This window comes from Symphalangus syndactylus, chromosome 1 (genome assembly GCF_028878055.3).
Source record: "Symphalangus syndactylus isolate Jambi chromosome 1, NHGRI_mSymSyn1-v2.1_pri, whole genome shotgun sequence".
Classification (NCBI taxonomy): Eukaryota; Metazoa; Chordata; class Mammalia; order Primates; family Hylobatidae; genus Symphalangus; species Symphalangus syndactylus.
The window spans coordinates 79,867,557-79,894,276 of record NC_072423.2 but is presented as its reverse complement, the minus strand read 5'-3'; the positions used below and the strand labels follow the sequence as shown (position 1 = coordinate 79,894,276).

General features: G+C 43.3%; 1 protein-coding gene across 14 annotated transcripts in view; it reads right to left on the bottom strand.

The window, feature by feature from the left end:
• Window positions 1-26,720, bottom strand: part of LDLRAD4 (low density lipoprotein receptor class A domain containing 4) — a 445,676-nt gene that overhangs the window by 37,532 nt on the left and 381,424 nt on the right. Inside the window, exon 1 of one of the 14 annotated variants that reach the window (XM_055239538.2) lies at window positions 2,956-4,471. The exons of 11 other annotated variants lie outside the window; for them this stretch is intronic. In XM_055239538.2, the coding sequence (XP_055095513.1) occupies window positions 2,956-3,025 (70 nt within the window). In that variant the 5' untranslated portion in view covers window positions 3,026-4,471. Of the gene's footprint in view, window positions 1-2,955; window positions 4,472-26,720 lie in introns of those variants that run through there. 2 more of the 14 variants (XM_055239510.2, XM_055239569.2) reach the window with 2 other exon arrangements.

Here is a 26,720-nt window from a genome sequence, read left to right as displayed (position 1 = left end):
ACATCTAGTCTAAAACTTACAGGAAGGCATCCTGGCACCTTCTTTTATTATTGTACAGCAGTGACAGTGACGACAGTGATGATGGCATCTCTCTATTTTTATGGAAACATCTCCAGGAAATCCCAAGCTGCACAGTGGAGAATTACAGGAACAGAAGAAGTGGTGTGAAGTCTGTCGGTCTCTTCCCTGGTTCAATGAGGAGCTGAACTGAATCATACTGGAGGCATGAGTGTCTGCGCTATTTTTAAAGAGCTCTGGGGAAGTGCGGTTGTCCCACCTTAGGCTCCTAATATAACACTCATTTCTATTTGTGGAATGGTTAACACCATCTTCCATTTGGTCTTTCCTCCACTAATATATTATCCTTCACTGAAGTCCTATTTCTACAGTTTAATTCTTTTTAACCTCCAGATGTGTAATGTATGCCCTCAAAGACCCTATCATGGGGCACGGGGCAAGGTCTGGGCCCCTCATGTGTTCCTCTCTTTCCCCAGGCCAAGTAAACACCTTGGCAGGAATCCAGAAAATGTTCCACGCAGAACACTGCAAGTCACAGAAACGGCCGCCCACTGGCCACGAAGCCCTGGCCCCACCCTGCATGGTCACTTCCTACCCTACCAACAGCAGCACCCTACCTCACTCCCCTATGTGCTGGCCTCTCCTGGAGCACCAAGCCCCGGGCTGGCCGGCCGCAGAGCCTCACCTCCAGGCAGCCCCTTCCCCTGCACGCTCTCCTGCCCCACCGCTGGGACACAGACACCCACCCTCCACCTGTGGCTGGGCCTGCTTGGCTACTGCACAGTGAACTTGTCGCATTTCCTTCCTGTCTCTGTCCTCCTCAGCAGAGACGGGCGTGGTGATGAGATGACAGTCTTAGGGGTGTCTTACTCTTTATTTATGGCTCTGTGACACTTTTAAAGTGCTGAATGTTCCTAAAGGCTGGTAAATTCTTTCCAAGATCCTCCAGAGACCGGGCGGCAGTGGTGGCAGGAAGACGGGTGGGGGCAGGAGTTGGAATCTACTTAGACTATAATTGCCTCAAGTTTGTGAACTGTTAGTATAAAAATACTCTTGGAGATTTTAATGGTTGAATGAAGATTCACACTCATTAAACACCATGGTTGAGGGGGAAAATTTAGCCTGTGTTACAAGAATGACTTCACAGCTTGAAGTACAGAAGCAAAACAATAAGAGCGTTCATCATACTGATTACATTATATATTTTGAAGTTTATTTTCCTTGGAGGTGGGTTGGCTACTCTACTGTATAGTACAACAAGTAGAATGAAAGAGGAAAAGTCTACCCTACAGAAATACCCAGGTTTTGGTGTCACCTGCTGGCTTTATCTTCCTTTAAAAGCTCTTTCCTAAGCCCCGATGATGGGTTCACTACCTTTGGGGACTTCCTGCGCAGCTCTGAACCCTGTTGCAGCACTTATCACTGTCTTGGTGGTATCATTCTCTGGTCTTCTTCCTCCACAGAGTGAGCCCTGGGTCAACGCCTTGTTCATCCACAGTGTCTCAGCAGGTAGTGTGTGCCTGGCACAAAGTTGGCATTCCCTATTTAGGAGCTGGTGGAGAAGCCCTAAGAAGGAAGGGACCCCAGCGGCCTGACCTGCTTTAACAGCATCTAGCACAGACAAGTATTCTCCCAAACACTTCCTGACGACTTCAGTGGTGCTGGAGTTTTGATAAAGGTTTTCATATTTTGCAACAATTATTCAAAAATTACTACTCTAAGAGGGTGTGATCTGTCACTGAGAAAAGAGCCTCCTGGTTACTCTGAGCTGCCTGTTTATAGCCATGTATGTATGTACAACATTTGCATGACAATAAAATGAGGAAACGGTCCCTATGATCTGTAGGTGGAGAGATGAACGTGGAGGGCAGGTGTGGCCCAGGCACGGCTACCTGATACCGGCCCAAGGCCAGGTGCCTCGGATGGCACGGGCAGGCGGGCAGCAGCCTGTAATGACTGGACGGACTAGGGAATCCCTCGAATGCAGACTCCATGAGCCCATCTGGCTGGAGCGGCATCTCCTCACTTTATGAAAGCCCAAGGCTTCATCCACTACAATTACTTCTCACCACGCATTTTAGAATCTAGAGCTTCATGATCTGTTCAGAAAGAAATTTACCTAAATATGTTCCGATCAAAGATGACTGACAGGATTTTCTAAAAAATCAGCAGAGGAGTAAGAGCAATTATAAACCTTTTAAAAGTCTATCCCTCTGCCATGCTATAAATGGAAAAAAACACATACATAAGCCATAATTCCCCCTATAGGATTCATTTAAAATCCACCCTCACCTCCACCTCCACATTATTAATTTAGGAAAGTGCATCAGAAAAAAAACACAGCTGCACATGGAATGGAACCTTCATTTCCACAGGGGAGAGTGGTGGCTTCTGAGGCTCTCATCCCACAGCCAGTCTGTCTGTCTCTCACTTTCTTTGGCTCTCTATCTCTCAGAGTCACAGTTCTCCTTCCTAATAGCTCCTGTCACTACACGGATGACCTAAGAAAGTGTTCAATGAACCAGCCACATCCTGAGAAACACCTGTTCTTTAAAAAGCAGTTTTCAGCTCATGAGGGTGAAGAAAAAGAAACTATTAACAAGTAGCAGAATTTCCAGGAGAGGTCTCAGCCTCATATATAGATATTTGAAAAAAACAAAACTCCAAAGCAACAAACTGTGTACTCATGCATAACACCTCCAACAGGAACAAACTAATTCCAGGCTTGAAAGAAGATGAAAAAGCCTGACATGCATCTTCCTAAAGGGAGTCCCACCCGGAAATGTTCTGAGTTGACAGACCCCTCTTAGGTAGAAACAAACTTCTTGAGAAAGAGCTTCTCCTCTTCTCAACTCTGTCCTCAGACCAAACTCCAAGAAGAACCACAGCAAACCCGAAAGAGCATGCATCATCCACAGCAGTTCTTGGGAAATGTACCTTTTTTTAAGAACAGGTCTTTGAACTGAGCCTCCTTCAGTGTGCTGTTGTTCAGGTGGTCACTGGACATAATCAGGTCCTCTGCAAGTGGGAGTCCAACTGTGACGCAGCCCCCCCCACGTTCAAAGCATCCCTTCAGCTTCCGGCAATCTCCTCTCCAGGCAGCTCAGAGCTGCAGTTATAGCTGGCGTGGGGTGTGGGAGAGTGTGTGAGCGTGGAGGGGGGGGTGTGTTTCTGTCTGCCTCGTTCACTCTCTCTCTACTGTATCAGCAGGGCCCACCCCAGGTGCTAGACTCAAATGCTGTGGCTCCGACCGCAGACTGTGGCTACCAATTATCAACTGCCATCAACAGAAACCAGGAGCTCTGCGGCAGGAAGCCGGCCGTGTCACCGAGCAGAGAATAAGTCTGGGGTCTCCGATCCTGAGACCAGCTGTACACCCAGGGCACTGCTGTTTACAGCAACGTCTATCAGTGAGCAGTCTGTACTTCTCTGGTTTGGCCTCACACCTGAACGTGTCACACTCACAGGCAAGCAGAACGCAGCTAGATGGCTCATCTTGTCACACTGCATTCAGTAATCTTTTCAATAGGCAAATATCAAACCAGTCCAGACAGAAAGGAGGAAATCTGCAAGTCTCACACAATACTCCTTCCCTTGATCTCTGCTGGAAGCTTTCAGTGTGGAAGGACTGGAGGGGGCGCTTACCAAGGCAGGACACGCGACAGGCAGGACGCTCACGTTAGGCTCGCGTGCTTCTCCCCTGCAGATCCGCTCCCAGAGCGTGCTCACCCAGCTGGGAGCACCCACAGCGTCCCTCAGGCTGCGAGCCAGGCTGTGGGCTGTCCTCTCCTGGTGCTCCCTCTCCACGTCCTCTAACTGATGGGAGCAGCTCCCAGCGGCTCTTGCCGCCGAGCTCTGGACTGGCAAGGGGTGAGGTCCTAACCACAGCAGGAAACACTGTGTGCTCCTCTCCCTCCAGCTCTCCTCTTCCCTCTTGGCTCTCCCATTCCTTCCCTCTCCCTCTGCCTCACATCATTATTCCCCATGTATGGTAGCACAAAAACACCACAGAGACTCCTTCAAAGTCAGGATGCTCAATGTTCCTAGGCAGTTTTAGTTTATAAGGATCAGAAATTAGAGAAAAGAATCCCAGGCAATTCAAACATGAAAGCAGAGCTATGTCTCAGGAGGGCGCTTTCTCCTGGTTCATTTTGTTCAAGCACAGTCTCTTTTCCCCGAGGTCTAAACAGTTTGTTTCATCTGAGTGTAAAACATCTCCCCTGCATTCGGATGCCCCCAGGCTGTGTGAAGAAAATTCAGGGCAGGCTGCGAGTCTGTCTGTCGCAGTTTTCAGAGAAAATCACGGGGTGGCCGTGGTGGAAAGGGCAGCCTGCCATGGTAACGCTGCAAATAACCCCCGCCACAGGCACTGCCCGGAGCCCAGAATAGCCTTTGTTTTTCCTTATTTAGGGTAAATAGGAATGACATGTGGGCCATAACAATAGTTTTGGCTGTAGGAGGAGTTGTCAAAGCAAAACTAAACTCTGTTGGTTACTACCAGTGTTAGAAGCCAGGACAGTGACGTTAGCAGCCCGCCCTGCTGTCAGCCCGGGCACGTCACCTGGGGCATGACAGCAGGGACTGGGCCCTGATGTCACTGCAGGGTCCTCCAGGTGGGTAGAAGACATCACTTTCTCATGTTCTCATTTTTGGGGGCAGGGGCAGAAAAGCAACAGAAGAACCACCCAGAAGAGTTTCCAGAAGCTTCACATGGATAAAAGGAAACCAGAGAATTTCAGCAAGGAAAGTGACCGTTTATTAATATACAGCCGCGGGGAAGTCCGGATGGTATGATTCTTCCTGAGCAGTTTCCAAATTAAAAATGGAACTCCCCTCCCTGTGCCAGACTTTCCCTGACTTCTCAGAGTCACCCTGCTGGGTGAATGAAGAGGGAGTCACCCTCGGGAAGAGGCAGCTTCAGAAAGAATTAGAAGCTGCAGCCACTTCAAGCCGCCCCTCCCTGGCTACCAGCCCCCGTTGTCCCTGGAGCCCCGAGGCTCCTTGCCACCTGGGCCGGCACTTCCTGGTCAGGCTCAGTCACACGGTGGGCTTGCCCTCAAGCCAGGGCCTTAGTGAGGAGCGCTGTAGGCCACTGTACCTGTTTCTTAAAATTAGGGCTTTGTGGGGCGGGCACGGTGGCTCAAGCCTGTAATCCCAGCACTCTGGGAGGCCGAGGTGGGCAGATCACCTGAGGTCAAGAGTTCAAGACCAGCCTGGTCAACATGGTGAAACCCATCTCTACTAAAAATACAAAAATTAGCCGGGTGTGGTGGCACACGCCTGTGATCCCAGCTACTCGGGAGGCTGAGGCAGGAGAATTGCTTGAAACTGGGAGGCGGAGGTTGCCATGAGCCGAGATAGGGCCACTTCACTCCAGCCTGGGTGACAGAGTGAGACTCCGTCTCAAAAAAAAAAAAAAAAAAATTAGGGCTTTGGTGAACTTCATGGAACTGGAAAAGTTCTTCTGTCCTTTGCTAATGGACATATTTGCATTTTGAAATGTTATAAATAGCCCGCTTTGGGGTTTAACATGATGTAAAATGAATATTTCATATATAAAAAAGGAAAATCAACTTTTTTTTTTTTTTCATTTAACGGCCACCAGCTATTCCCCAGTGTCTCAACACACTTACTGTGTTTGGCTAGCTTCCCTGTCAATGGGCATCTTGGCCATGGGAGCCAATCTTTTCTTGTCTTTTCTCTTTTTTTTTGATGTAGTCTCTCTGTGTCGCCCAGGCTGGAGTGCAGTGGCGAAATCTCTGATTACTGCAACCTCTGCCTCCCCGGTTCAAGTGATTCTCCCACCTCAGCTTCCTGAGTAGCTGGGATTACAGGCGTGCGCCAACACGCCAGGCTAATTTTTGTATTTTTAGTAGAGATGGGGCTTCACCATGTTGGCCAGGCTGTCCTGGAACTCCTGACTTCAAGTGACCCACCCGCTTCGGCTTCTCAGAGTTCTGGGATTACAGGTGTGAGCCACCACACCCGGCCATGGAGCTGATCTTAATTAAGCTCCTTGACCACTCAGTTTAATGTTCTCACAGTTCAACCTGTTTAAAAACCACTTTCAAAACTTTTGACTTTATGAATGCAAGTTTACTTTGAAAACGTTGCCCACACCTAACACACACACACACACACACGCACACACACACACACGCATAGTGAGCGCTCCTGTGGGTGTCTGGGGACATGGTGTAGAGTCTGTCTTGGTTTGTGTGGCTTAAACACAGGCACAGGGCCTCTCCCAGCCCCTGCTGAGGGGCTGTCTGGGCGGATGCACTAGATAGTGCTCCTGAGTTTTGTTTTTATTCCTTTTAAGCACCACCTGAAGATGGTGCTTCAGAAAGGAAGTTCCGAGGTCAAGTCGTGACTCAGGGTTCATGCCCTGATACACAGCTCACCCTGGCTGCATGACAGCACGTCCATCACTGGGAATTTTAGCTGAGAGCTGCCAATATTTCTTTTCTCTTCATTCAGAGAAAATGGCAGCACACATAGCAGAAGGGCACGGGAGAGGGAAGCCTGTGGAACACACAAATATGAAAGTGTAAAAACATTTGCATTTGGCACTCTCTCCTCCCTCATCATCTTTACATCGCAACTTTCACATAAGTACTCTGATGGCTATCACGTCTAATATGAGTTTTGTGCAGTCACCAACACATCTCAGAGCTTAGGAGGCATCTGCGTGTGCAGCAGCGGCCTTGAAAATGGAGCAAGGCAGGGACACCAAAGACTTTCACAAGAGTTTGTTGGTAGCAACAAGGACTTGAGACTCTAACGATAACTCTTCAAGGTTTCCTCTATAAAGGTCTTCAGCTCATTAATCCATCTGACAAATATTTACCCAAGCGTTCACAGTCCTTAGGAGGAAACGCACTGGACCTTCAGTGAAGTCCTACAGATAAGCGTTTCTGTGTGTCTGAGCTCGTCTTAGGTTCCATCTGCAGGTAGTTGCTTATTTAAGGAACCAAACAGGCTTTAAGGATCGGCTACCAGTTGAGACCTGCGTAGGACAAGCTAAGGTGGCTGGAACCTTGCTGTCCTGAATGGCCAAAAAGAGGCAGCCTAGGCCAGGGATTTGATTGGAGGTGATCAGCTGAGATTTCAGCTCTCATCCAGCCACTACAAGTATGGTAAGTTAGTAGCTCAGCGGCTACTCAGAGCTCATTAGCTTCAGAAGAAAATTCCTGAGTGGTAAAGGGAGGCTCTGCTCTCCCAGAATCTGTATCTGTCATCTCTAAGCCCAGTTAGCATCTCACCCAGCCCCGGTCCCAGCCCCAGCTCTCACCCCCAGGGCTTCTCAGGGTGCCCCGCTGCCTCCCCCTCCAGCTACCTCCCCCTCCACAGCCTGCCCCACCACGGGTGCTTCACTCGCAATAGAAATTCTCGCAGATAAAGATCACTTGAAGAATTAGAAATACTGATCACCGTTCTAACTGGCGTGAGATGGTATCTCATTGTGGTTTTGATTTGCATTTCTCTAATGACCAGTGATGATGAGCTTTTTTTTTTTTTTTCATATGTTTGTTGGTTGCATAAATGTCTTCTTTTGTGAAGTGTCTGTTCATACTCTTCATCCACTTTTTGATGGGGTTGTTTTTTCTTTTACATTGTTGGTGGGAGTGTAAATTAGTTCAACCATTGTGGAAGACAGTGTGGCAATTCCTCAAGGATCTAGAACCAAAAATACCATTTGGCCCAGCAGTCCCATTACTGGGTATATACCCAAAAGATTATAAATCATTCTACTATAAAGACACTCGCACACATATGTTTATTGCAACATTATTTACAATAGCAAAGACTTGGAAAGAACCCGAACACCCATCAATGATAGACCAGGTAAAGAAAATGTGGCACATATACACCATGGAATACTATGCAGCCATAAAAAAGAATGAGTTCATGTTCTTTGCACAGACATGGATGAAGCTGGAAACCATCATCCTCAGCAAACTAACACAGGAACAGAAAACCAAACACTGCATGTTCTCACTCATAAGTGGGAGTTGAACAATGAGAACACATGGACACAGGGAGGGGAACATCACACAGTGGGGCCTGTTAGGGGCTGGGGGAGGCAAGGGGAGGAAGGGCAATTGGACAAATAACTAATGCATACAGGGCTTAAAACCTAGATAATGGGTTGACAGGTGCAGCAAACCACTATGACACATGTATACCTATGTAACAAACCTGCACATTCAGCACATGTATCCCAGAACTTAAAGTAAAATAAAATAATAAGAAAAAAAGAATTAGAAATACCTTTTCAATGGGAAGTTCTGCAGCATAAAGTTAGCATTTGTAAACATTCATAAAGATTTACTGCTATATGCAAGGCACTTTCAAGCACTACATATCTCTTATCTTCACACCAACCCTGTGAGGCACATTTTTCTTACTACTTTACAGCTGGGGAAACTGAGGCTCAGAGAGGGCGAGTCTTTTGTCCAAGGGCAAACTGCTGGTGAGAGGCCAGCTAGGAGTTGGAGCCAGGACAGTCTAACTCTGACACTCCCACCCAGCCACCCACTCATTGTTTTGCTCAGTGGCAGCAGGCTCAGAATTAATTAGCCAACAGTCAACAAATGTAGCAACCATTGAAACTAACCAAAGGATGCCAGTGGACTGATGATGACTTACTTTGATTTTTTTACCCTGATTACCCGATTTTTGGGGGGCACTAAGGGGATGTGTTAACTTGCAAATCCACGTAAAAGATTCTACATCTCCACATGTTGCCACGAGGCTCTTGGAGCCATTTTATGTGTCTCGTCTGCCTGTTAATGCAGTTCTTGTTAAGAATCGATGGCTCTGTCCATTACAAATTCCCATTCTTTGAGGTTTACGACTATGCTATAAAATTTTGCTCTGAGATGAAATTTTCCACATAAAAATTAATCCCTGGAATTTGGCCTTTAGAAACAGTACATTTTAAGTCAGTTTGTTATGCTTAAAGTCATGAATGAGGATTTTAAAAGAACACAAACTTTATGTTCCCACAGACTCAAAACATGGAAATAGTTTGATATTTGTGGACATTAGTCTATAACATGGAATAATCTTCTAGTGTATCCTTGGAGCTTAGAAAAACACAGCACAGAGACAGCTTTATGTAGAAACGCAAATGCTCTGCGTGTGCTCCCACCAGCTCTGTCGTCTGGTAGGAATGTTCACAAATATAAAAGTGTGTGACCCCATGGAGCTAGCAAGCCAATAATGCGGATTACAAATGTATTAAATAAATTAGTTCAGATTAAACAGCTTTAAAATAGCTTCCTAATACGCAAAAAGACTCCCTGAATTAGCAGATTTGAGTTTATCTTACACATTATCTATGCTACTAAGCGGAAAAAAGGAATTACTTATGAGTCCACATTTACGGTGGTATGGATTTTCATAATGGCTAAGCTACCTCCTAAGTGGGTTTGTGCCTGAAATTGCAGCTACCCTTCCAAGCCCCAGAAGAAAATGAGAGGCAGTATAAAGTTTTTATAGAGGCCAGTTAGAACCAACGTTGGGTTCCAACCCTGCCACCTGCGTTAGGTTGAGCTGGGTGCGTTTCCTCATCTATAAAATGAGGCTGAGAATACTTACTTCACAGGGTGGTCAGGAGGATGAAATAACACGTCCAACCCTCGCTCCTCAGAGTGTGGTCCACAGACCAGCAGCAGCAGCATCCCCTGGGAGCTTATGAGAAATGCGATCTTGAGCCCCGCCCAGACCTGCGGAACTGGAGCCTGCATGTTAACCAGATGCCCAGGCGAGTGATGTGCACGTCAGCATTTCAGAAGTCTGCCCTACTCCAGACTCCTCACCTGGATGAAATGAGCAAGCCGGGGGCTTGGAGAAATCGTGGCGCGAGCATACCACCACAAGGACATGTGAGGGCTCTTATTTCTGCTAATTGTCATTCAACAATGATTTTAAAGAACAGTACTCAACCAGCAAGAGTTTGTGTGCACATGTAGGTAAAGCAGTAACACTGTCCTCCTGGGCATGGCAGGTGCTTCCTGCTGTCCTCCACTCTGTGCTGATGGGTCATGATTGATCTACCTGCACCTTTCAGGAGAACCAGCAGGAGTTAACAGTGTCATTAAGGTCCCCAAGAATGGCAAAGCTAGCTGGCTTATGTTAACAGAGACTCTGGGCTGGACACAGTGGCTCACACCTGTAACCCCAACACTTTGGGAGGCCAAGATAGGAGGACTGCTTGAGGCCATGAGTTTGAGACAAAGCCTGGGCAACACAGTGAGAACACATCTTCAAAAAAAAATTTAAAAATTAGCCAGGTGTGGTGGCACAGGCCTGTCATCCCAGTTACTCCGGAGGCTGAAGCAGGAGGATCACTTGAGCCCAGGAGGTTGAGAGTGCAGTGAACTGTGATTGTGCCAATGCACCCCAGCTTGCACAACAGAATGAGACCCTGTCTTATTAAAACAGAGGCTCTGGTGTTGAGACACTATTTCTAGAATATTTGGCATCCTTCTTAAAAACTCAAGAAGTCTTTCAGGATTTCTGGACACCACGTGTTAAGAGAACACTCTAATTCTGCGCTCTGGACAAACTCAAGTGCCAGGAGCAGACTTCTTGTAAAGACAGAATGATGAAGATGCCAAGCCTCCGTCCCTATGAGCCTGGCCCCGCTTTCTCTCTATCCCTGCCTCGGCCTTCCTGTTCCTCAAGACAGCCAGATGCCAGGAAGAGAGTCCTGGCCCTTGAGCATTCTGGAAGCAGCACCTACTCCTGCCACATGTGTCCTGCCTGCCTGGTGGCTGCTGGCACGCCCCCAAATGTTTTTCAACAAGGTATACTGAGAGTGCCTTCTGAAAACTGCCAGTGTATCTTCTGGGTGGGAGGGTGCTGAAGGAGGATAGAAATCTGCATATTTCAGGTGAAACATGTTTTTCCTATAGAAAAACACACTGAATATTTCACTGTTTAAAATGCTTAATGTGGTCACTCAGGAAAATATTTTATTTTGCTTTTCAAATATATTACAATTTTCACTTTCATCCCCAAACTGGAAGGCTGAATAACTTTCGTAATTCATCTTATTTCTGGGTATACCACAGAAAATGAGGCTCGAGATGTTTATTAACTCAGGAGTTAGATACTGCTATTCTAGTTCTCAGTTTTTAACCTCATAAAAATTGTAACTGCCCCTTGAGAGACTGAAACCCCAGTTTCATTAGCTCCTTAATCCAGGCAAATGCCACGCCTTCTTGCACACATGCAGCATATGGCACACATAGGTGGTGCTCACGATGGTCCACGTTGTTGCCAAGGGACCGCACCCCTGGGGCCGTTATTCCCATAGCCGTTAGGGCAGCGGGCCCGCACCTGTCCTAAGCAGTACATACTGTCATCTCTGCAGCTCCTCTCTGTCTTGCTTATAAACTGCAGGATGTGTCCAGGTAGCTCCAAGACCTTTAGCTTGGCCAAACCATTCATTTCTTCAAAAGTTGAGATAAAGTCAAGGCACATTCCAGGGTTTTCGTTTTATACTGGAGCATATACTAAGCCACATATCAGAGAAAGTACGGGCCCAAAATCCAAGCTAGTCCAAAGTCAACCTTGACATCAGATCTATATAACTATACTCTGTTTTCATCTTCAGCATTTAAGACCAGCCTGACACACAGATGCTGTGAAGACAAGAATTCATGGCTCTCCAGTGCCCGAGTGTTTTAGAAAATTCCAGCCTGGGGTTGATTCTCTTTGATGTCAGCTCCAGGGCTGCAGGCAGCAAACGCTAAGCGCTTACCATGTGCCGGCCACCACGATGCACTGCAGGAGACAAAGAGAGCCAGGAACCGCCCTTGTCCCTGCTGTCCCTACTTCACATCTCTAGCAAGAGCTAGCGGGGTTGTGAGGCCTGTGCAACTTGTGCGGCACCCAGCAGCGTGCTCAGCGTGGAGTGGGTGACGGCACCAGGGAAGGATGTGCTGCAGGAGCACACAGGAGGGGTGCCTAACCGAAATACTGACAACAACTAACACTGAGATGGCGCTTCCTGTGGACCAGGCAGTGCTCCAGGGCACTCTAACTCATTCAAGTAGGCCATTTAATACTTATAACTATCATGAGATGGATTCTAGTTATTATCCCAATCTCACAGGTGAGAGAACAGAGGCACAGAAAGGTTAAGTAATTTGCCCAAAGTCACACAGCAGTAAGTGGCAATGCCAGGACCTTAACTAGGAAGACTGGCTCCAGAGCCTGTTCCTCACCACTGCATCAGGCCAACTCTAAATGTGGCCGATCCGAGGACCACCCTTCAGAAGGCTCCTAATCAACAAGTCCCATTTAAAAGGCTCAAGGAATGAATTTTACTTCTCTGAGACCAGGGCGCTGGGAAGTTCTGGAAGTGCATAGAGACCATTTAAGTGGACCATCAGGAAAGAACTTCTTCACACCTCAGGGAAGATGGTCCTAGAAACAGACTGTACCACCAGGCAATTTTCCTTTATGTTAAAGTAAACCTGTGTTCTGGAAATTTAAGGTTACTGTCTTTTATCCCTTTCCTTATCTTGGGCCCTAAAAAGATGAAGTTTCTGCTTCTGTACTAGAGTATAAAAAGGTACTTTAAAAACTTAAATATTTATAAAAATCAGAGTTTTCTAGAATAAAAGCTCCCTCAACACTTTTCTTTTTCACTGTTTTAAATTTGTTACGTCCACAGCCTTTCTTTTCTTTTTGACTGAAAACATCTAGCGATGTCCTCCCATTAAATATCCTCTCTAATAGGATTCCTTGGAACCTGTTCCAATGCTGAAAGCCATGATGTGCCTGAAGGGATTGCTCAGTTCAATATCTTACTTATTTGTGACTTGAAAAAGTACTAAAATGAAAAATTTTTACTTGTTTTTTAATTTCTAGTTTTTCTTCTTTTTATTTTTTAAATAAAAAATTAGGCCAGGCACAGTGGCTCACGCCTGTAATCCTAACACTTTGGGGGGTCAAGGTGGGCCGATCACTTGAGGTCAGAAGTTCGAGACCAGCCTGGCCAATATGTTGAAACCCAGACTCTACTAAAAATACAAAAATTGGTTAGAAATCGCTTGAACCCGGGAGGCGGAGGTTGCAGTGAGCTGAGACTGTGCCACTGCACTCCAGCCTGGGTGACAGAGTGAGACTCCATCTCAAAAAAGAAAAAAAAAATTAAATGCCATGGTTTAAGAATGATGATGTCTATTAAAATTCCCCCCATCCCACCACCAATGATGATTCCCAAAGCAACCAATATACTGCTTTGGGAAAGATGTAGATTTGCAGTCAGATATCCTGGAAATTCTAACCCCTACTAAACTGTCTGATACTATCAAGTTCTTTTTTACTTTTAGTGTCAGGTTCAGGGGGTACATGTGCAGGTTTGATACAAGGTTATACTGCATGCTGCTGGGGCTTGTGCGTCTATTGATCTTGTCTCCCAGAGAGTGAGCATAATACCTGACAGGAAGTTTTTCAGCCCTTTCCCACCTCTCTCCCTCCTTCCTTTTGGAGTCCCCAGTTTCTACTGTTCTCATTTCTATGTCCATGAGTACCCAGTGCTTAGCTTCCATGTATAAGTGAGAAAATACTTATATTTACTTTTTCTGTTTCTGCATTAATTCACTTAGAATAATGGCCTCCAGCTGCATCCATGTTTCTGCAAAGGATATGATTTCATTCTTTTTCACAGCCGTGTAGTACTTCATGGTGCATATGTACCACATTTTCTTCATCCACTGCTGACGGACATCTAGGTTGATTCCATGTCTTTGCTATTGTGAACAAGTGGTACAATAAATATACAGGTGCAAGTGTCTTTTTGGTAGACTGATTTATTTTCCTTTGGGCATATATCCAGTAGTGGGATTGCTGGGTGGAATGGTAGTTCTATTTTCAGTTCTTTGAGAAATCTCCAAACTGCATTCTATAGTGGCTGAACTAACTTGCATTTCCACCAAGAGTGTATAAGTGTTCCCTTTTCTTTTTCTTTTTCTTTTCTTTTTTTTTTTTTTTTTTCAGACGGAGTGTTGCTCTGTCGCCCAGGCTGGAGTGCAGTGGCGCAATCAAGGCTCACTGCAAGCTCCGCTTCCCGGGTTCACGCCATTCTCCTGCCTCAGCCTCCCAAGTAGCTGGGGCTACAGGCGCCCGACATGACGCCCGGAAGTGTTCCCTTTTCTCTGCAGCCTCATCAACATCTGTTATTTTTTGTCTTTTTAATAATAGCCATTCTGACTGCTGTGAGGTGATCATTGTGGTTTTGATTTGCATTTCTCTTATGGTTAGTGATGGTGAGCATTTTTTCCTATGTTTGTTGTCACTTGTAAGTCTTCTTTTGAGAAGTGTTTGTTCATGTCCTTTGCCCAGTTTTTAGTGGGGTTATTTGTTTTATTCTCATTGATTTGTTTACATTCCTTATAGATTTTGGATAAATGATCATTGTTAAGTGCATTATAACATCAGATTTCTTCGTCTAAAATATTTCTACAGGGCTGACAAATGGAAACATGACAAACTTTGCTGTGAATGTGAGGCCCCTGGTTAACCAGAGATAATGGAGATGGATCAACTGGACTCTATGATGACATCTTGCCACCATGAAATGGACAGAAGCCAAAGGATTAGGAGAACAGGTGCCCATCCTCCCTAAAGGCCTGATAGCGCCTTTTATGCAGATAAGGAGAAACATGGTCTTGTTTTGATTAAAAATGACCTTAATTAAGTCTGTTATTCTCAACATAGTAAATACCCACAGCAGGAAAGCAAATACAGTAAAATAGAGGGTTAATAATAAAAATGTAGAGTCCTCATAGAAGGAATGCTATTCTGGCAGAAACACATCTAATTTTGGTTATACAAATAAAAGTAATTTTAAAAAAATTTACAAGCTTAGAAATGGTAATACTGCAAATACCTTTACAATTTTGTTTCCTATAATATACCTTACAGAAAAGTTTTCCAAACCAGTCTATCACCATTCATCCTCTGAGAGGCAGAAATCCTGGCCAAGGTTGCCTGCAGGGTGGCAATTTGGTCACACATGCTCTTCTTGGTGATTTTTAGCTCAAACAGACAAAACAGCAAATGGTGAACCTGATCAGACTGCAGCTGAATGCCTTGGAAGTCTTAGGCTACAGATTCTGTCTGCTGTCATTATGCCCGGAACATTTTAGCTTTAGTGCCTCTTGATGTGGTCGGATGCTGGTCAGGAGACCCAGGGTCTAGTGCCACCTCTGCTGCTAGCTGAAAGTGACATCTTGAGTCACACAGCTGTGCAGTCCTCGCATGTCTCATTTCATTGCTAGGACCAAATCAATGTCTTGCACACTTCAGTCCAAGTCCTTCAAGTCTCACCCTAAGGATTCTTAAAATACCTGCGCTCCACATGTTCTATTATTTATTTAATATTGATTTTAAACTGGACTTCAATTAATTCATTTTTTAAAAAATTTAACCTCTAAGTAACAATATCCATAAAATCACAGGCCTGATATGCTAGAGATTTTAAATAAAACATTTGAGGCAAGCATATTATTAAAAATTGTATAATAAAATTACAAGCATAGTGGTATGTTCCTATAGTTTCAGCTACCTGAGAGGCTAAGGCAAGAGGATTGCTTCAGTTGCTCAGGAGTTTGAGACCAGACTGGTCAATATAGTGAGACCCTGTCTCTATTTTTAAAAGATATATAATAAAATCCAAAACAATCTTTAATGTTATTTATAGAATATAAAGATAATTTTCTTTCTTTTGCTCATTTAAAAGAAATGTTTGCTGTATAATTTAGTTTCAATTAGTAAGAAAAACATGATTTATCCACATATATATTGTGTTTGAAACTTTAACACAGTTAAAATATAATATAGGAGACTCACGGCAGGGTGCAGTGGCTCACGCCTGTAATCCCAGCATTATGGGAGGCCAAGACAGGTGGATCACGAGGTCAGGAGATCGAGACCATCCTGGCTAACACGGTGAAACCCCATCTCTACTAAAAATACAAAAAAATTAGGCAGGTGTGGTGGCGGGTGCCTGTAGTCCTAGCCACTCAGGAGGCTGAGGCAGGAGAATGGCATGAAACCGGGAAGTGGAGCTTGCGGTGAGCCGAGATCATGCCACTGCACTCCATCCTGGGTGACTGAGTGAGACTCTGTCTCAAAAAAAAAAAAAAAAAAAAAAAAAAAATAGGAGACTCAAAGAATAATGAGCTGAGAAGTTCCACAGACTCACTTGCCAGGAAAACAACCATAATTGGTGAAATTATGTAAAAGAGTAACCATTCTGAGTCTCTGAAAATTGTCCAAGGGAATTTCAGCAGATTAATACATATCTTGTTTCAAGAAAATCTATTAAATCTCTTACTTCCATTGTAAGAAAAGTGAGAGTCTGTGGCACTTGAGCCACAACCCACTCCTTCCCTCTCCCTTCCCCTGTTCAGCACAGGGAAGATCTACACTGAGTGGGTGTGGCAAAAAACAAGAGTTTCCTCTCTCCCCACTTCCCAACAAAGCCTATGGCATCTCCAGTGAAAGGCAAGCATCAGCACGTCCCTGTTGCAGAGGTTAAATTACAGGTGAATGCAGTCAAGAGGCCATAGGCTTCCTATTACCACTTGGCCTTCCTTGTTCTACCCCTTCTTCCCCCCACTCTTAGGGCAGAAGATCTATCCAAGGAATGGCAGGCTAATGATAGCATGGTCCCAACTGCTCTTAGCCCAGTTCATTCACAGGGTGGAAATTCCATGTAAGGAGAGGCAAGCTAAAAAGACCAGCGGCTACTACCTCTACCCAGTGTCCTGCCCATCCTGCCCATAAAGTTGAGGAGGGCTCACTCAGAGAAGTGAGCTAATATCCCCACTCCAGCTGTGGAGCATCAACTCAGAGATTTTGCCCAGAGTGTACAGGCAGGCCATAAGAACAAAGAGTTCCAAAGCTCTGCTACCAAAAACTTACTTTATTTAGAACCGTATATAAGGAAGCTCAAGTGTAAGGGTGCTTTCAAAAACAGTAGAAATTTTGGTAGTAAGAAATTGAGAGGAGGCTAGTAGCTCTTTGAGAGTGACAAGCTTAACTCTAGGTCAGCAATTTTACAGAGAATCAGAGAAAGAGACAGTTAAGAAGAACTTTTCTGGGGTCAGAACAAACCTCAAAGGCTAGATTCAAAAATGACCCCTGCAAAGGGGCCTGAATTTAGTTGGATCAGACTCTGTAGTGATTTATGCCCCAGGTAAAGAGGAAAACAATAAAGCAATTAGCCAGCAATTAGTGGAAACTAACAGCTGGGTGTGATACCAACTAAGACAGACAGCTTGACAGAAATATGAAGCAAAGAAACAAAGAGAGCTCTGCTAAAATCACTACCATCCCAGGGTGACTGTGCCATATCCAAGGCTATGCCCTCTGAGGAGTGACATCAGAGGCTTCACATTGCAAGGAAAACAGACTTTAATAAAATAGTCCAACGAAGCTACTAAATAAACGAGAAAACAACAAGAAGTTCTGGGGAGGAGGAGAAAATCAGTATCTAGAGGAGTTAGTACAATATATTATCAAAATGTCCAGTTTTCAGTAACAAAAAATGAGACAAGCAAAGGAAAGTGTGACACATACACAGGAAATAAAGCAGGCAATAGAAACTACCTGTGGGAGGGCCCAGATATCCAGCTTAACAAAAATTTCACAATAGCCATTACAAATATGTTCAAAGAAATCAAGGAAACAATGATTAAAGAAGCAAAGCAAGGTAAAATGGCAATGTTGCATCAAACAGAAAATATCAATAAAGAAATAGAATTATCTGTGAAAAAACCAAATGGAATGCCTGGTGTTGAAAATACAATAACCAAAATAAAAAATTCACTAGAACTTAACAGTAGATCTAAACTGACATAAGAGAGATTTAGCAAACTTATAGATTGATAAAGACTGTGCACTCTGAGTAACAGAAAAATGATTGAAGAGAAACAAGTAGAGCCTTAGATAAAAAACACAAGACATTATTAACCACACCAACATACACATTATAGGAATACCACAGGAAGGAAGAGAGAGAGAGAGAGAGAGAAATGAGCAGAAACAAAAATCCAAAGAATAATGGCTGAAAATGTACTAAAGTTATTGAAAAAGTTAATCTATACACTCAGGAATTACAACAAACTCCAAATAGGATAAATTCAAAGAGACCAAAAAACAGGCACATCATGGTAAAAATGCTGATAGCCAAACCAAGGAAAATAGTAACAGACAAATGACTCATCATTTACAAGATAACCCTATTAAGATTAACAACTGACTTCTCATCAGAAACAATGAAAGCCAGAAGACAATGGGATGACATATTTGATATGCTGAAATTTATTTAAAAAGACTGTGAACCAAGAATTTTATATCCAGCAAAACTATCTCTCAGAAGTTAAGACTAAATAAAGACCTTCCTAGATAAACAAAAACTGAAAGACTGTTGCTAGTAGACTCACTTAAGAAATACAAAAGGAATTTCTTTAGGTTGAAAGCAAGTAACCCCAGACAGTAATTAGAATCTACATGAACAAAGAGCTCCAGGAAAGATAACTGAATAATGATAAAAGATAGTGTAAATGTACATTTCTTCTTCTTTCTTCTCTTAATTAACTTAAAAGGCAATTGTTTAAAACAAATATATGCATAAGTAATTGTGCCACTGGCCCAATAACATGTAGAAATGTAATCTATTTCATGATGAAAACACAGAGGAGATGAGTAGGAGCAAAGCTGTACTAGGCAAAGAGAATGGTACCAGATGGTAACTCAAATCCACAGGAACAAATGAAGAGAACTAGAAAACGTAAATTAGAAAGCTAATACAAGACATGCTATAAATAGATGCTTGTTCTCATCTCTTCGTTCAAATTCTTTAAAAGACATAAAGTGACACAAAGTAACAGTTATAACAATGTACTGTTAGGTTTGTAACATAGAGAGCTAATGTGTATAACAACAAGAGCACAAAAAAAGAGAAAACAGCTATATTGGAGTAAAATTATATATATATCTTACACTAGAATTTAGTGGAAATCTTAAGTAGATTCTGACAAGTTATATGTGTTAAGCTTGAGAGCAACCACTATTCACAATAGCAAAGAGTTGGAACCAACCCAAATGTCCAACAACAATAGACTGGATTAAGAAAATGTGGCACATATACACCATGGAATACTATGCAGCCATAAAAAATGATGAGTTCATGTCCTTTGTAGGGACATGGATGAAACCGGAAAATATCATTCTCAGTAAACTATCACAAGGACAAAAAACCAAACACCGCATGTTCTCACTCATAGGTGGGAATTGAACAATGAGAACTCATGGACACAGGAAGGGGAACATCACACTCCGGGCACTGTTGTGGGGTTGGGGGAGGGGGGAGGGACAGCATTAGGAGATATACCTAATGCTAAATGATGAGTTAACGGGTGCAGGAAATCAACATGGCACATGGATACATATGTAACAAACCTGCACATTGTGCACATGTACCCTAAAACCTAAAGTATAATAATAATAATAAAAAAAAGAAAATAACTTAAAGCAGTATAGGAGAAATAGAGGAAGAAAAAAAGATGAGACATACAGGAAACAAAAAGTAAGGTGGCAAATGCCAATCAAACTACATCAATAAGATTACATAAGAGTGAAATGAACAAAAGGCAGAGACTGTCAGAATGGATAAGGGAACAAGATTTAACTATATGCTATGTATAGAAAATAATTTAGAATCAAAGATAGCAATAGGTTGAAAGTAAAAAAAATGGAAAAAGGTACACAAACAACAGTCATAAGAAAACTGGTGTGACCATACTAATATTAGATAAAACAGACTTCAGAACAAAAAAAAGTTACAAGGGATAATAAAAGACATTTAATAATGACAAAGAGTTCATTCCATCAGAAAGAATGAACAGTTACACACATATATACATCCAACAATAAACTTCCAAAATACATGAAGCAAAAACTGACAGAATTGAAAGGAGAAACAGACAACTTAAGAATAATAGTGGATACCATAATACTCCACATTCAATAATAGATAAAACAACAAGGCAACAAGGCAAAGGATCGACAAGGAAATAGAAGACTTAAACACAGTACAAGCCAAATAAACCTAACAGATGGACCTCTATAGAACATTCTAGTAGTCTACAACAGTAGAACATGACATTCTGAAGGACAGACCATATGCCAGGCCATGAAACAAAATAACTGAAATCACCCAATATATACTCTATGATTAAAACACAATAACACTAGAAATCATAACAGAAAAAAAACTGGAGAATTCAAAAATTCACAAATATGTAAACAATAAACAACATACACACTAAAAAAAAAACATAGATTCGGCTGGGTGTGGTGGCTTATGCCTGTAATCTCAGCACTTTGGGGGGCCAAGGCGGGAGGCTGGCTTAAGCCTAGGAGTTTGAGGCCAGTCTAGGCAATATGGTTAGACCTCATCTCAAAAACAAAACAAAATACCCTAAAACAAAAAAAGAACAACCCATGGGTCAAAGATGGAATAACAAGGAAATTTCTCCCCCAAAAGGAAATCTAGAAAACACTCTGAGATGAAGGCAAATAAAAGCAAAACATACCAAAACTTGTGGGATACAGCTATAGGAGTACTCTAAAGGAAATTTATAGCTGTAAAAGCCTACATTAAGAAAGAAGAAAGATATCAAATTAATAACCTAATTTTCTATAATAAGACACTGGACCAAAAGGAATAAATTAAACCAAAATCAAGAAAAAAAGAAGGAAATAACAAAGATTACAGTAATAAAATAGAGAATAGAAAAATAGAGAAAATCAACATAATTTGGTTCTTGGAAAAGATAGAAAAAATTAAGAAATCTTTAGTAGACTGACATAGGAAAAAAAGACCACTAAAATCAGGAATGAAAGGGGCAATATTATTATCAGCCTTACAATGATACAAATGACTATAATGGAATATTATGAGCAACTGTATGCCAACAGATTAGATAACTTGTATGAAATGAAAACAATTTCTAGAAAGGCACAAATGACCAAAACTAAATCAAGAAGAAATAACAAATCTCAATAGACCTGTGACAAGTAAAGAGATTGAATTAGTAACTTTAAAACTTCCCAGGAAATAAAAGCCCAGACCAAGATGGCTTTACAGGTAAATTTTACCAAATATTTAAAGAAGAATTAATACTAATTCTCCACCAATCCCTCCAGAAAATTTCTTTTTGGAGAAGACAGCACTTCCCCACTCATTCTAGTATGACTATGATTATCATTTTGGAATGCTTCTTACTAGTATTTCTTTTTTTCTTTTTTTTTTTTTTTTGAGATGGAGTCTTGTTCTGTCACCCAGGCTGGCGCATAGTGGCATGATCTCAGCTCACTGCAACCTCCACCTTCCGGGTTCAAGCGACTCTTGTGCCTCAGCCACCCAAGTAACCGGGACTACAGGAATGCACCTCCATGCCCGGTTAATTTTTATATTTTTAGTAGGGATGGCTTTCACCATGCTGGCCTTAAGTGATCCGTCCGCCTTGGCCTTCAAAGTGCTGGGATTTCAGGCAAGCATTATCACACCCGGCCCCTCACTAGTATTTCAGCATTAATGTTCCCTCTTTAAACAGTGCTTATTATGAGTATACACAAACAACATTTCCTGGCATAAGAACAAGTTGAACCCATAGTGGAATCCCTACAGTGGCAGACAGTGTCAGCTGAGAGTGACAGACCAACGGAGGGAAAAGCCACAAGCCATCTCCTCTAAGCTCCACTGCCATCACCTGAGCTCATGGCACACACCTGCTCTGCCTCTAAGAGAGGTGCAGCTCTTCACATCACTACTCTGGAGACACCAACCCCACCAGCACGTTAAGCTCTCTGGGACCTCAAGACACATGCAGTTGCATGTGTGTGCGTGTGTATGAATATATGCAAATATTACATGAGGATAGTGATGGAAAATCAGGATGTAAGAAAGTTTTGGAGGAAAATAAAATTTAAAAAATGCTGCCCAGCTGGGTGTGGTGATGTGCACTTGTACTCCCAGGTACTCTGGAGTCTGAGGTGGGAGGACTGCTTGAGTCCAGGAGGTCAAGGCTGTAGTGTGCTATGATCACACTTGTACATAGCTACTTCACTCCAGCCTGGAAAACATAGACAGACCCTATCTCTAAAATAAGTCAACAAACAAACAGGGAGGAGGGTAGGAAGGAGAGCTGTTATAAAGTACGCTTATATGCAGTCCCAGCTACTTAGGAGGCTGAGGCAGGATTGTGTAAGTTCAGGAGTTCAAGACCAGCCTGGGCCACATAGCAAGCCCCTATCTCATAGCTAGCTAGCTAGCTAGATAGATAGATAGACAGATATATAAATAGGATGGATGGATGGATGGATGGATGGATGGATGGATGGACGGATGGATAGACAGACAGACAGACAGACAGACAGATAAAGTAAATAAACAAAATAGAAAATAGCCTGCCCAATGTTCACATCCTGATACGCCACAGGTCAAACATTCCTAGGTTCAGACTGAAGTTCTCTTCAGAGTCCCCTCTGTAACTAACACTGTGGAAAGCACCGCGAGGAAAGGACAGGAAGACAAATCCACGCCCAGGTCAGCTTGCAAAAGGCTAACAATCTTGCTGGAGAAACAAGACTGTTTTTTTTTGTTTGTTTGTTTTTTTAAGACGCAGTCTCCCTCTGTTGCCCAGGCTAGAGTGTAATGGCGCGATCTTGGCTCACTGCAGCCTCTGTCTTCTGGATTCAAGCGATTCTTCTGCCTCAGCCTCCTCAGTAGCTGGGATTACAGGCACACACCACCATGTCCGGCTAATTTATGTATTTTTAGTAGAGTCAGGGTTTCACCATGTTGGCCAGGTGGGTCTCAAATGCATGACCTCAAGTGATCTGCCCGCCTCGGCCTCCCAAAGTGCTGGGATTACAGGCGTGAGCCACTGTGTCCGGCCAAGACTGGATTTTTAAAAAAACAATTAAAAATATAAAACAATATTATTTTGCAAATAGTACTTTGTAAATTTAAGAATGCACTCTCTAGAACCTCATTTGACACAATCAGGTTTCAAAAGTGAGGCTCAGATACTAAATGCTTAAGAATTGCTTGAAACTGAATTGCTCCACAAAGTTTTGGTCTCTTTCCACTCCCTTTCCAACTGGGAACTACAATTTATAGAAGGAATTACAAATTCCTTCTAAAATATTTCTAGGTTATCTACAAATTATATTTTTTTCATATTGGGCTTCCAAGAGTTAAATGAAACATTAAAAACTTAAGGGAGCACAACATTGATTATCCCTCCTTGGATAAATCATACCTACAACTTTTATTGTGAAAGGTTTGTCCTTAAAAGGGTTAAAAGCCTGGTTGACTACATAGAACCAGGCTTATCAAATTTAAAGTAATATTTCCTACACACTCTACCAATAATAATCATTCTTTGGCCTACACATATCTTTTCATGTGGCTACATAAGACAAGTCATTCACTTTCCTAATCATAATGCTACCCCCTTTTTCTGGCCTTCAGAGGGAAGACAGGAAGGAAGTTGGACAGTATTTTCTAAAGCATGGGTTGCAATCTATTAGGACAGTCAACTTAGCAGACTGCAACCAGTTTTAAAAGAACAGAATAGGAAACATCTGAGTGAGCACAGTAAAGATAGGTATTGTGAGACATTTTTGTTGTCATTATAATACGTGTGTATTTATATTGGGTTATGATGCAAGATGCATTTCTCACTGTAGGTCAGGGTTTAAAAAGTTTGAAAGCCACTGGTTCAAATAGTTAACGAGATACTCAAATATATCATTCCTTCCTATTCAACAAGGTAAAACCACCTTCTTACACAAAACTCAATTCTGTATTGAGAACAAACCAGCAATACACTAGTGAAGATCTTTCAAGGTCGAAGGTTATAATTCAGAAGGTGACATATGTACACCTTTGGCTCTGTCTGAGGACCCAGGGTGATGTCCTTGTGGTTGAATGAGCTGAGCTGGAACCTGACACCCTGTCTGTAAATTATGTGACTGAATGTCACATAATCTTCCTTAGCCCCAGTTTCCTCATCTATAAAATGTTATGATTACCCCCAAATGCCCTAACAATGTTATAACAATTAAATCAAACAATCCATGTGCATGTGGCATACAATTAAAAAGTGTGCATTATTTTTTATTGGCCTCACGTACAAGTGACCGCTTAGTTCTACACTGGCTCCATGCCTCACAATCCTGGAATTCCACTGCATGTATTGTTCAGAGCAGTGATTCTTAACTGGCTGCAGATTGCATCCAATCTGCAGTATTTTATTTTACCAATACCAATACCTAGGTTTCATTTCAGGCTAACTAAATCAGAAGGAGGTAGACCTAGTATCTGTTAACTTTAAAACTCCCCAGATGATTTTAGTAGGCAAGGTTAAGAATCACTATTTTAGACTGGGTTACTACTGATTGTTTTCTTTATTTTTAACGTTCTGTCTGCTGTCTTCCTCTCTCGAGAATAAACAGGCAGACACACACACACACACACACAGACACATACACACATACACACACATCTCTTTGGAACACATCCCTTCATGTTGCAGCTGACTTCAGGAAGAAAGAAAAATCAAATGTAGACTTAATCTCTTCATTCCTATTCTAACTACCTGGTGATATTAAATATGAAACTCAAAAAATCTTTGAAAGCAAACCAGTTTCTATAATAACAGTCTTCAATTTAGACAAATCATTACTTTTGACATTCTTAAGGAATCCCCAAGAGTTTTTATTTATATGGCTTTATTTTAAGAGAGAGAAGACACAGAATTCTCTCAGCAAGCAAACTGAGCACAAGATTTGGGCTCTGTCTTTCTGCTTTCAGAGATTGTAATTGTTCAAGGACAATAAAACAGTCTCAAAACTCCCTGATCAAAAGCAACTAAAACCCATACATGATACTGGGTTAGGATCTCCTGCTCCTTTTAATTCATACTTCAAGAAACATCTGAAGACAAAGAGTAGCAGGAATTCCAGGGAGAACACAAGCACCAGCCTCAAGGGCACCAACTCATGCCACTGCTTCCTCCTTTCCATCTGATGATAATGAGACCTCTGAATTAGAAATAATAAATTGGTCTTTCAAATTACTTTTGCACATAAGACGCTTTACAAATGTAAAACCCCAAACCAGACTCAATCTCCAGTGCAATTTGATCAGTAAGCTTTCCTGAGCTTTTAATGTGTTTCCAGGTCCAGCAGGTACAGAATGAATAAATCAAGGGCAGGGAGCTCCTTGGGTCTCGAGGCTAATCACGCACAAGAAACAAGATGTAGCCTTGTCAGCCAGAACTTGGTTTTGGGTTAAATTGTTTGCAGAGATCAGAAATGCTGCAGATTTGAAGAGGAAAAGACACCAGTGAAGACTGTGTTGGACAGAGAAGGTGTTGCAGCAGAGGTGCCCTTCGGGAGCTGCAGGGCCGTGTACATTCTGAACACAGTCACAGGCACACAAGAAGTGGCATGCTCACATGCACCATGTTTCTGATTTGGGGCCATTTGATTTTCTGCTACGTATGAGTGGGCTCTCCATGTGCAGGCACACACAACACATGCGTATACACACACACGCACACACACACTTACCCCCCCACATACACACACCAACACACACACACCCCTATCTCCCCCACACTCCACATGCACACACATATATACACACCTATCCCCTCTCACGTGCACACACTTATACCCACACACCCTCCCATACACAAACCCCTACTCACACCTCCTTCCCCCATACTCCATATGCACACATGCGTACCCACCCACATGCACACCCACACATGCACACCCACACACATGCAGTCACACACATGCACACTCACACCCATGCCCATGCACAGCCACACAGTGCGCACTCACACACATGCACACCCATGCACATGCACACCCACACACATGCAGTCACACACTTGCACACTCACACCCATGCACATGCACAGCCACACAGTACGCACTCACACACATGCACACCCATGCACATGCACAGCCACATATGTGCGCACCCACACACGCAGCCACACACAGGCACACCCACTCGCACATCCAATGCCTGCCGTGTCTTTCCCCACTGGCTTTCGTGACTCAGATTGCAGGGCAGGCCCAGCACCCATGGATCAGAGACCCCATCTGCCTGTCACTCCTTGGGCCCCTCCATTCCCGCCCTGCATTCACCTCTTCTGGGCGTCATAACCTCTCAACACCTCTTTCCCTTTCCTCCCAAGTCCTCTTCTCCCTTCTCTGAGCTGCTTCTCTCCTTTCGACTTTCCTTTCTTTCTGACTTCACCATCTGAAGAGTGTCAGGCCCTGTCAAGCAAACTGGGCCATACGTAAGGGGACGCTGGGGAACCATGCCTGAGGGACCCAGCCTGGGGGAAAGGTGGGAGTCCAAGGCCACAGGGCTGCGGGTCTCATCCAGGGCTGACTCCTGTGTAAGGGGACACAGTTGCAGGCCACAGCCATCCCAGGAACACACCGGCGAGGCTCCCAGAAAAGCCACGGTGATGGGAGCGGAAACCCTGGTCAAGAAATAAGAAGCAACTCCTGCAGACTCTCCCTGGGTCTCCACGGAGGATTTGCAAACGAAAATGAACAGCTGAAGCCTC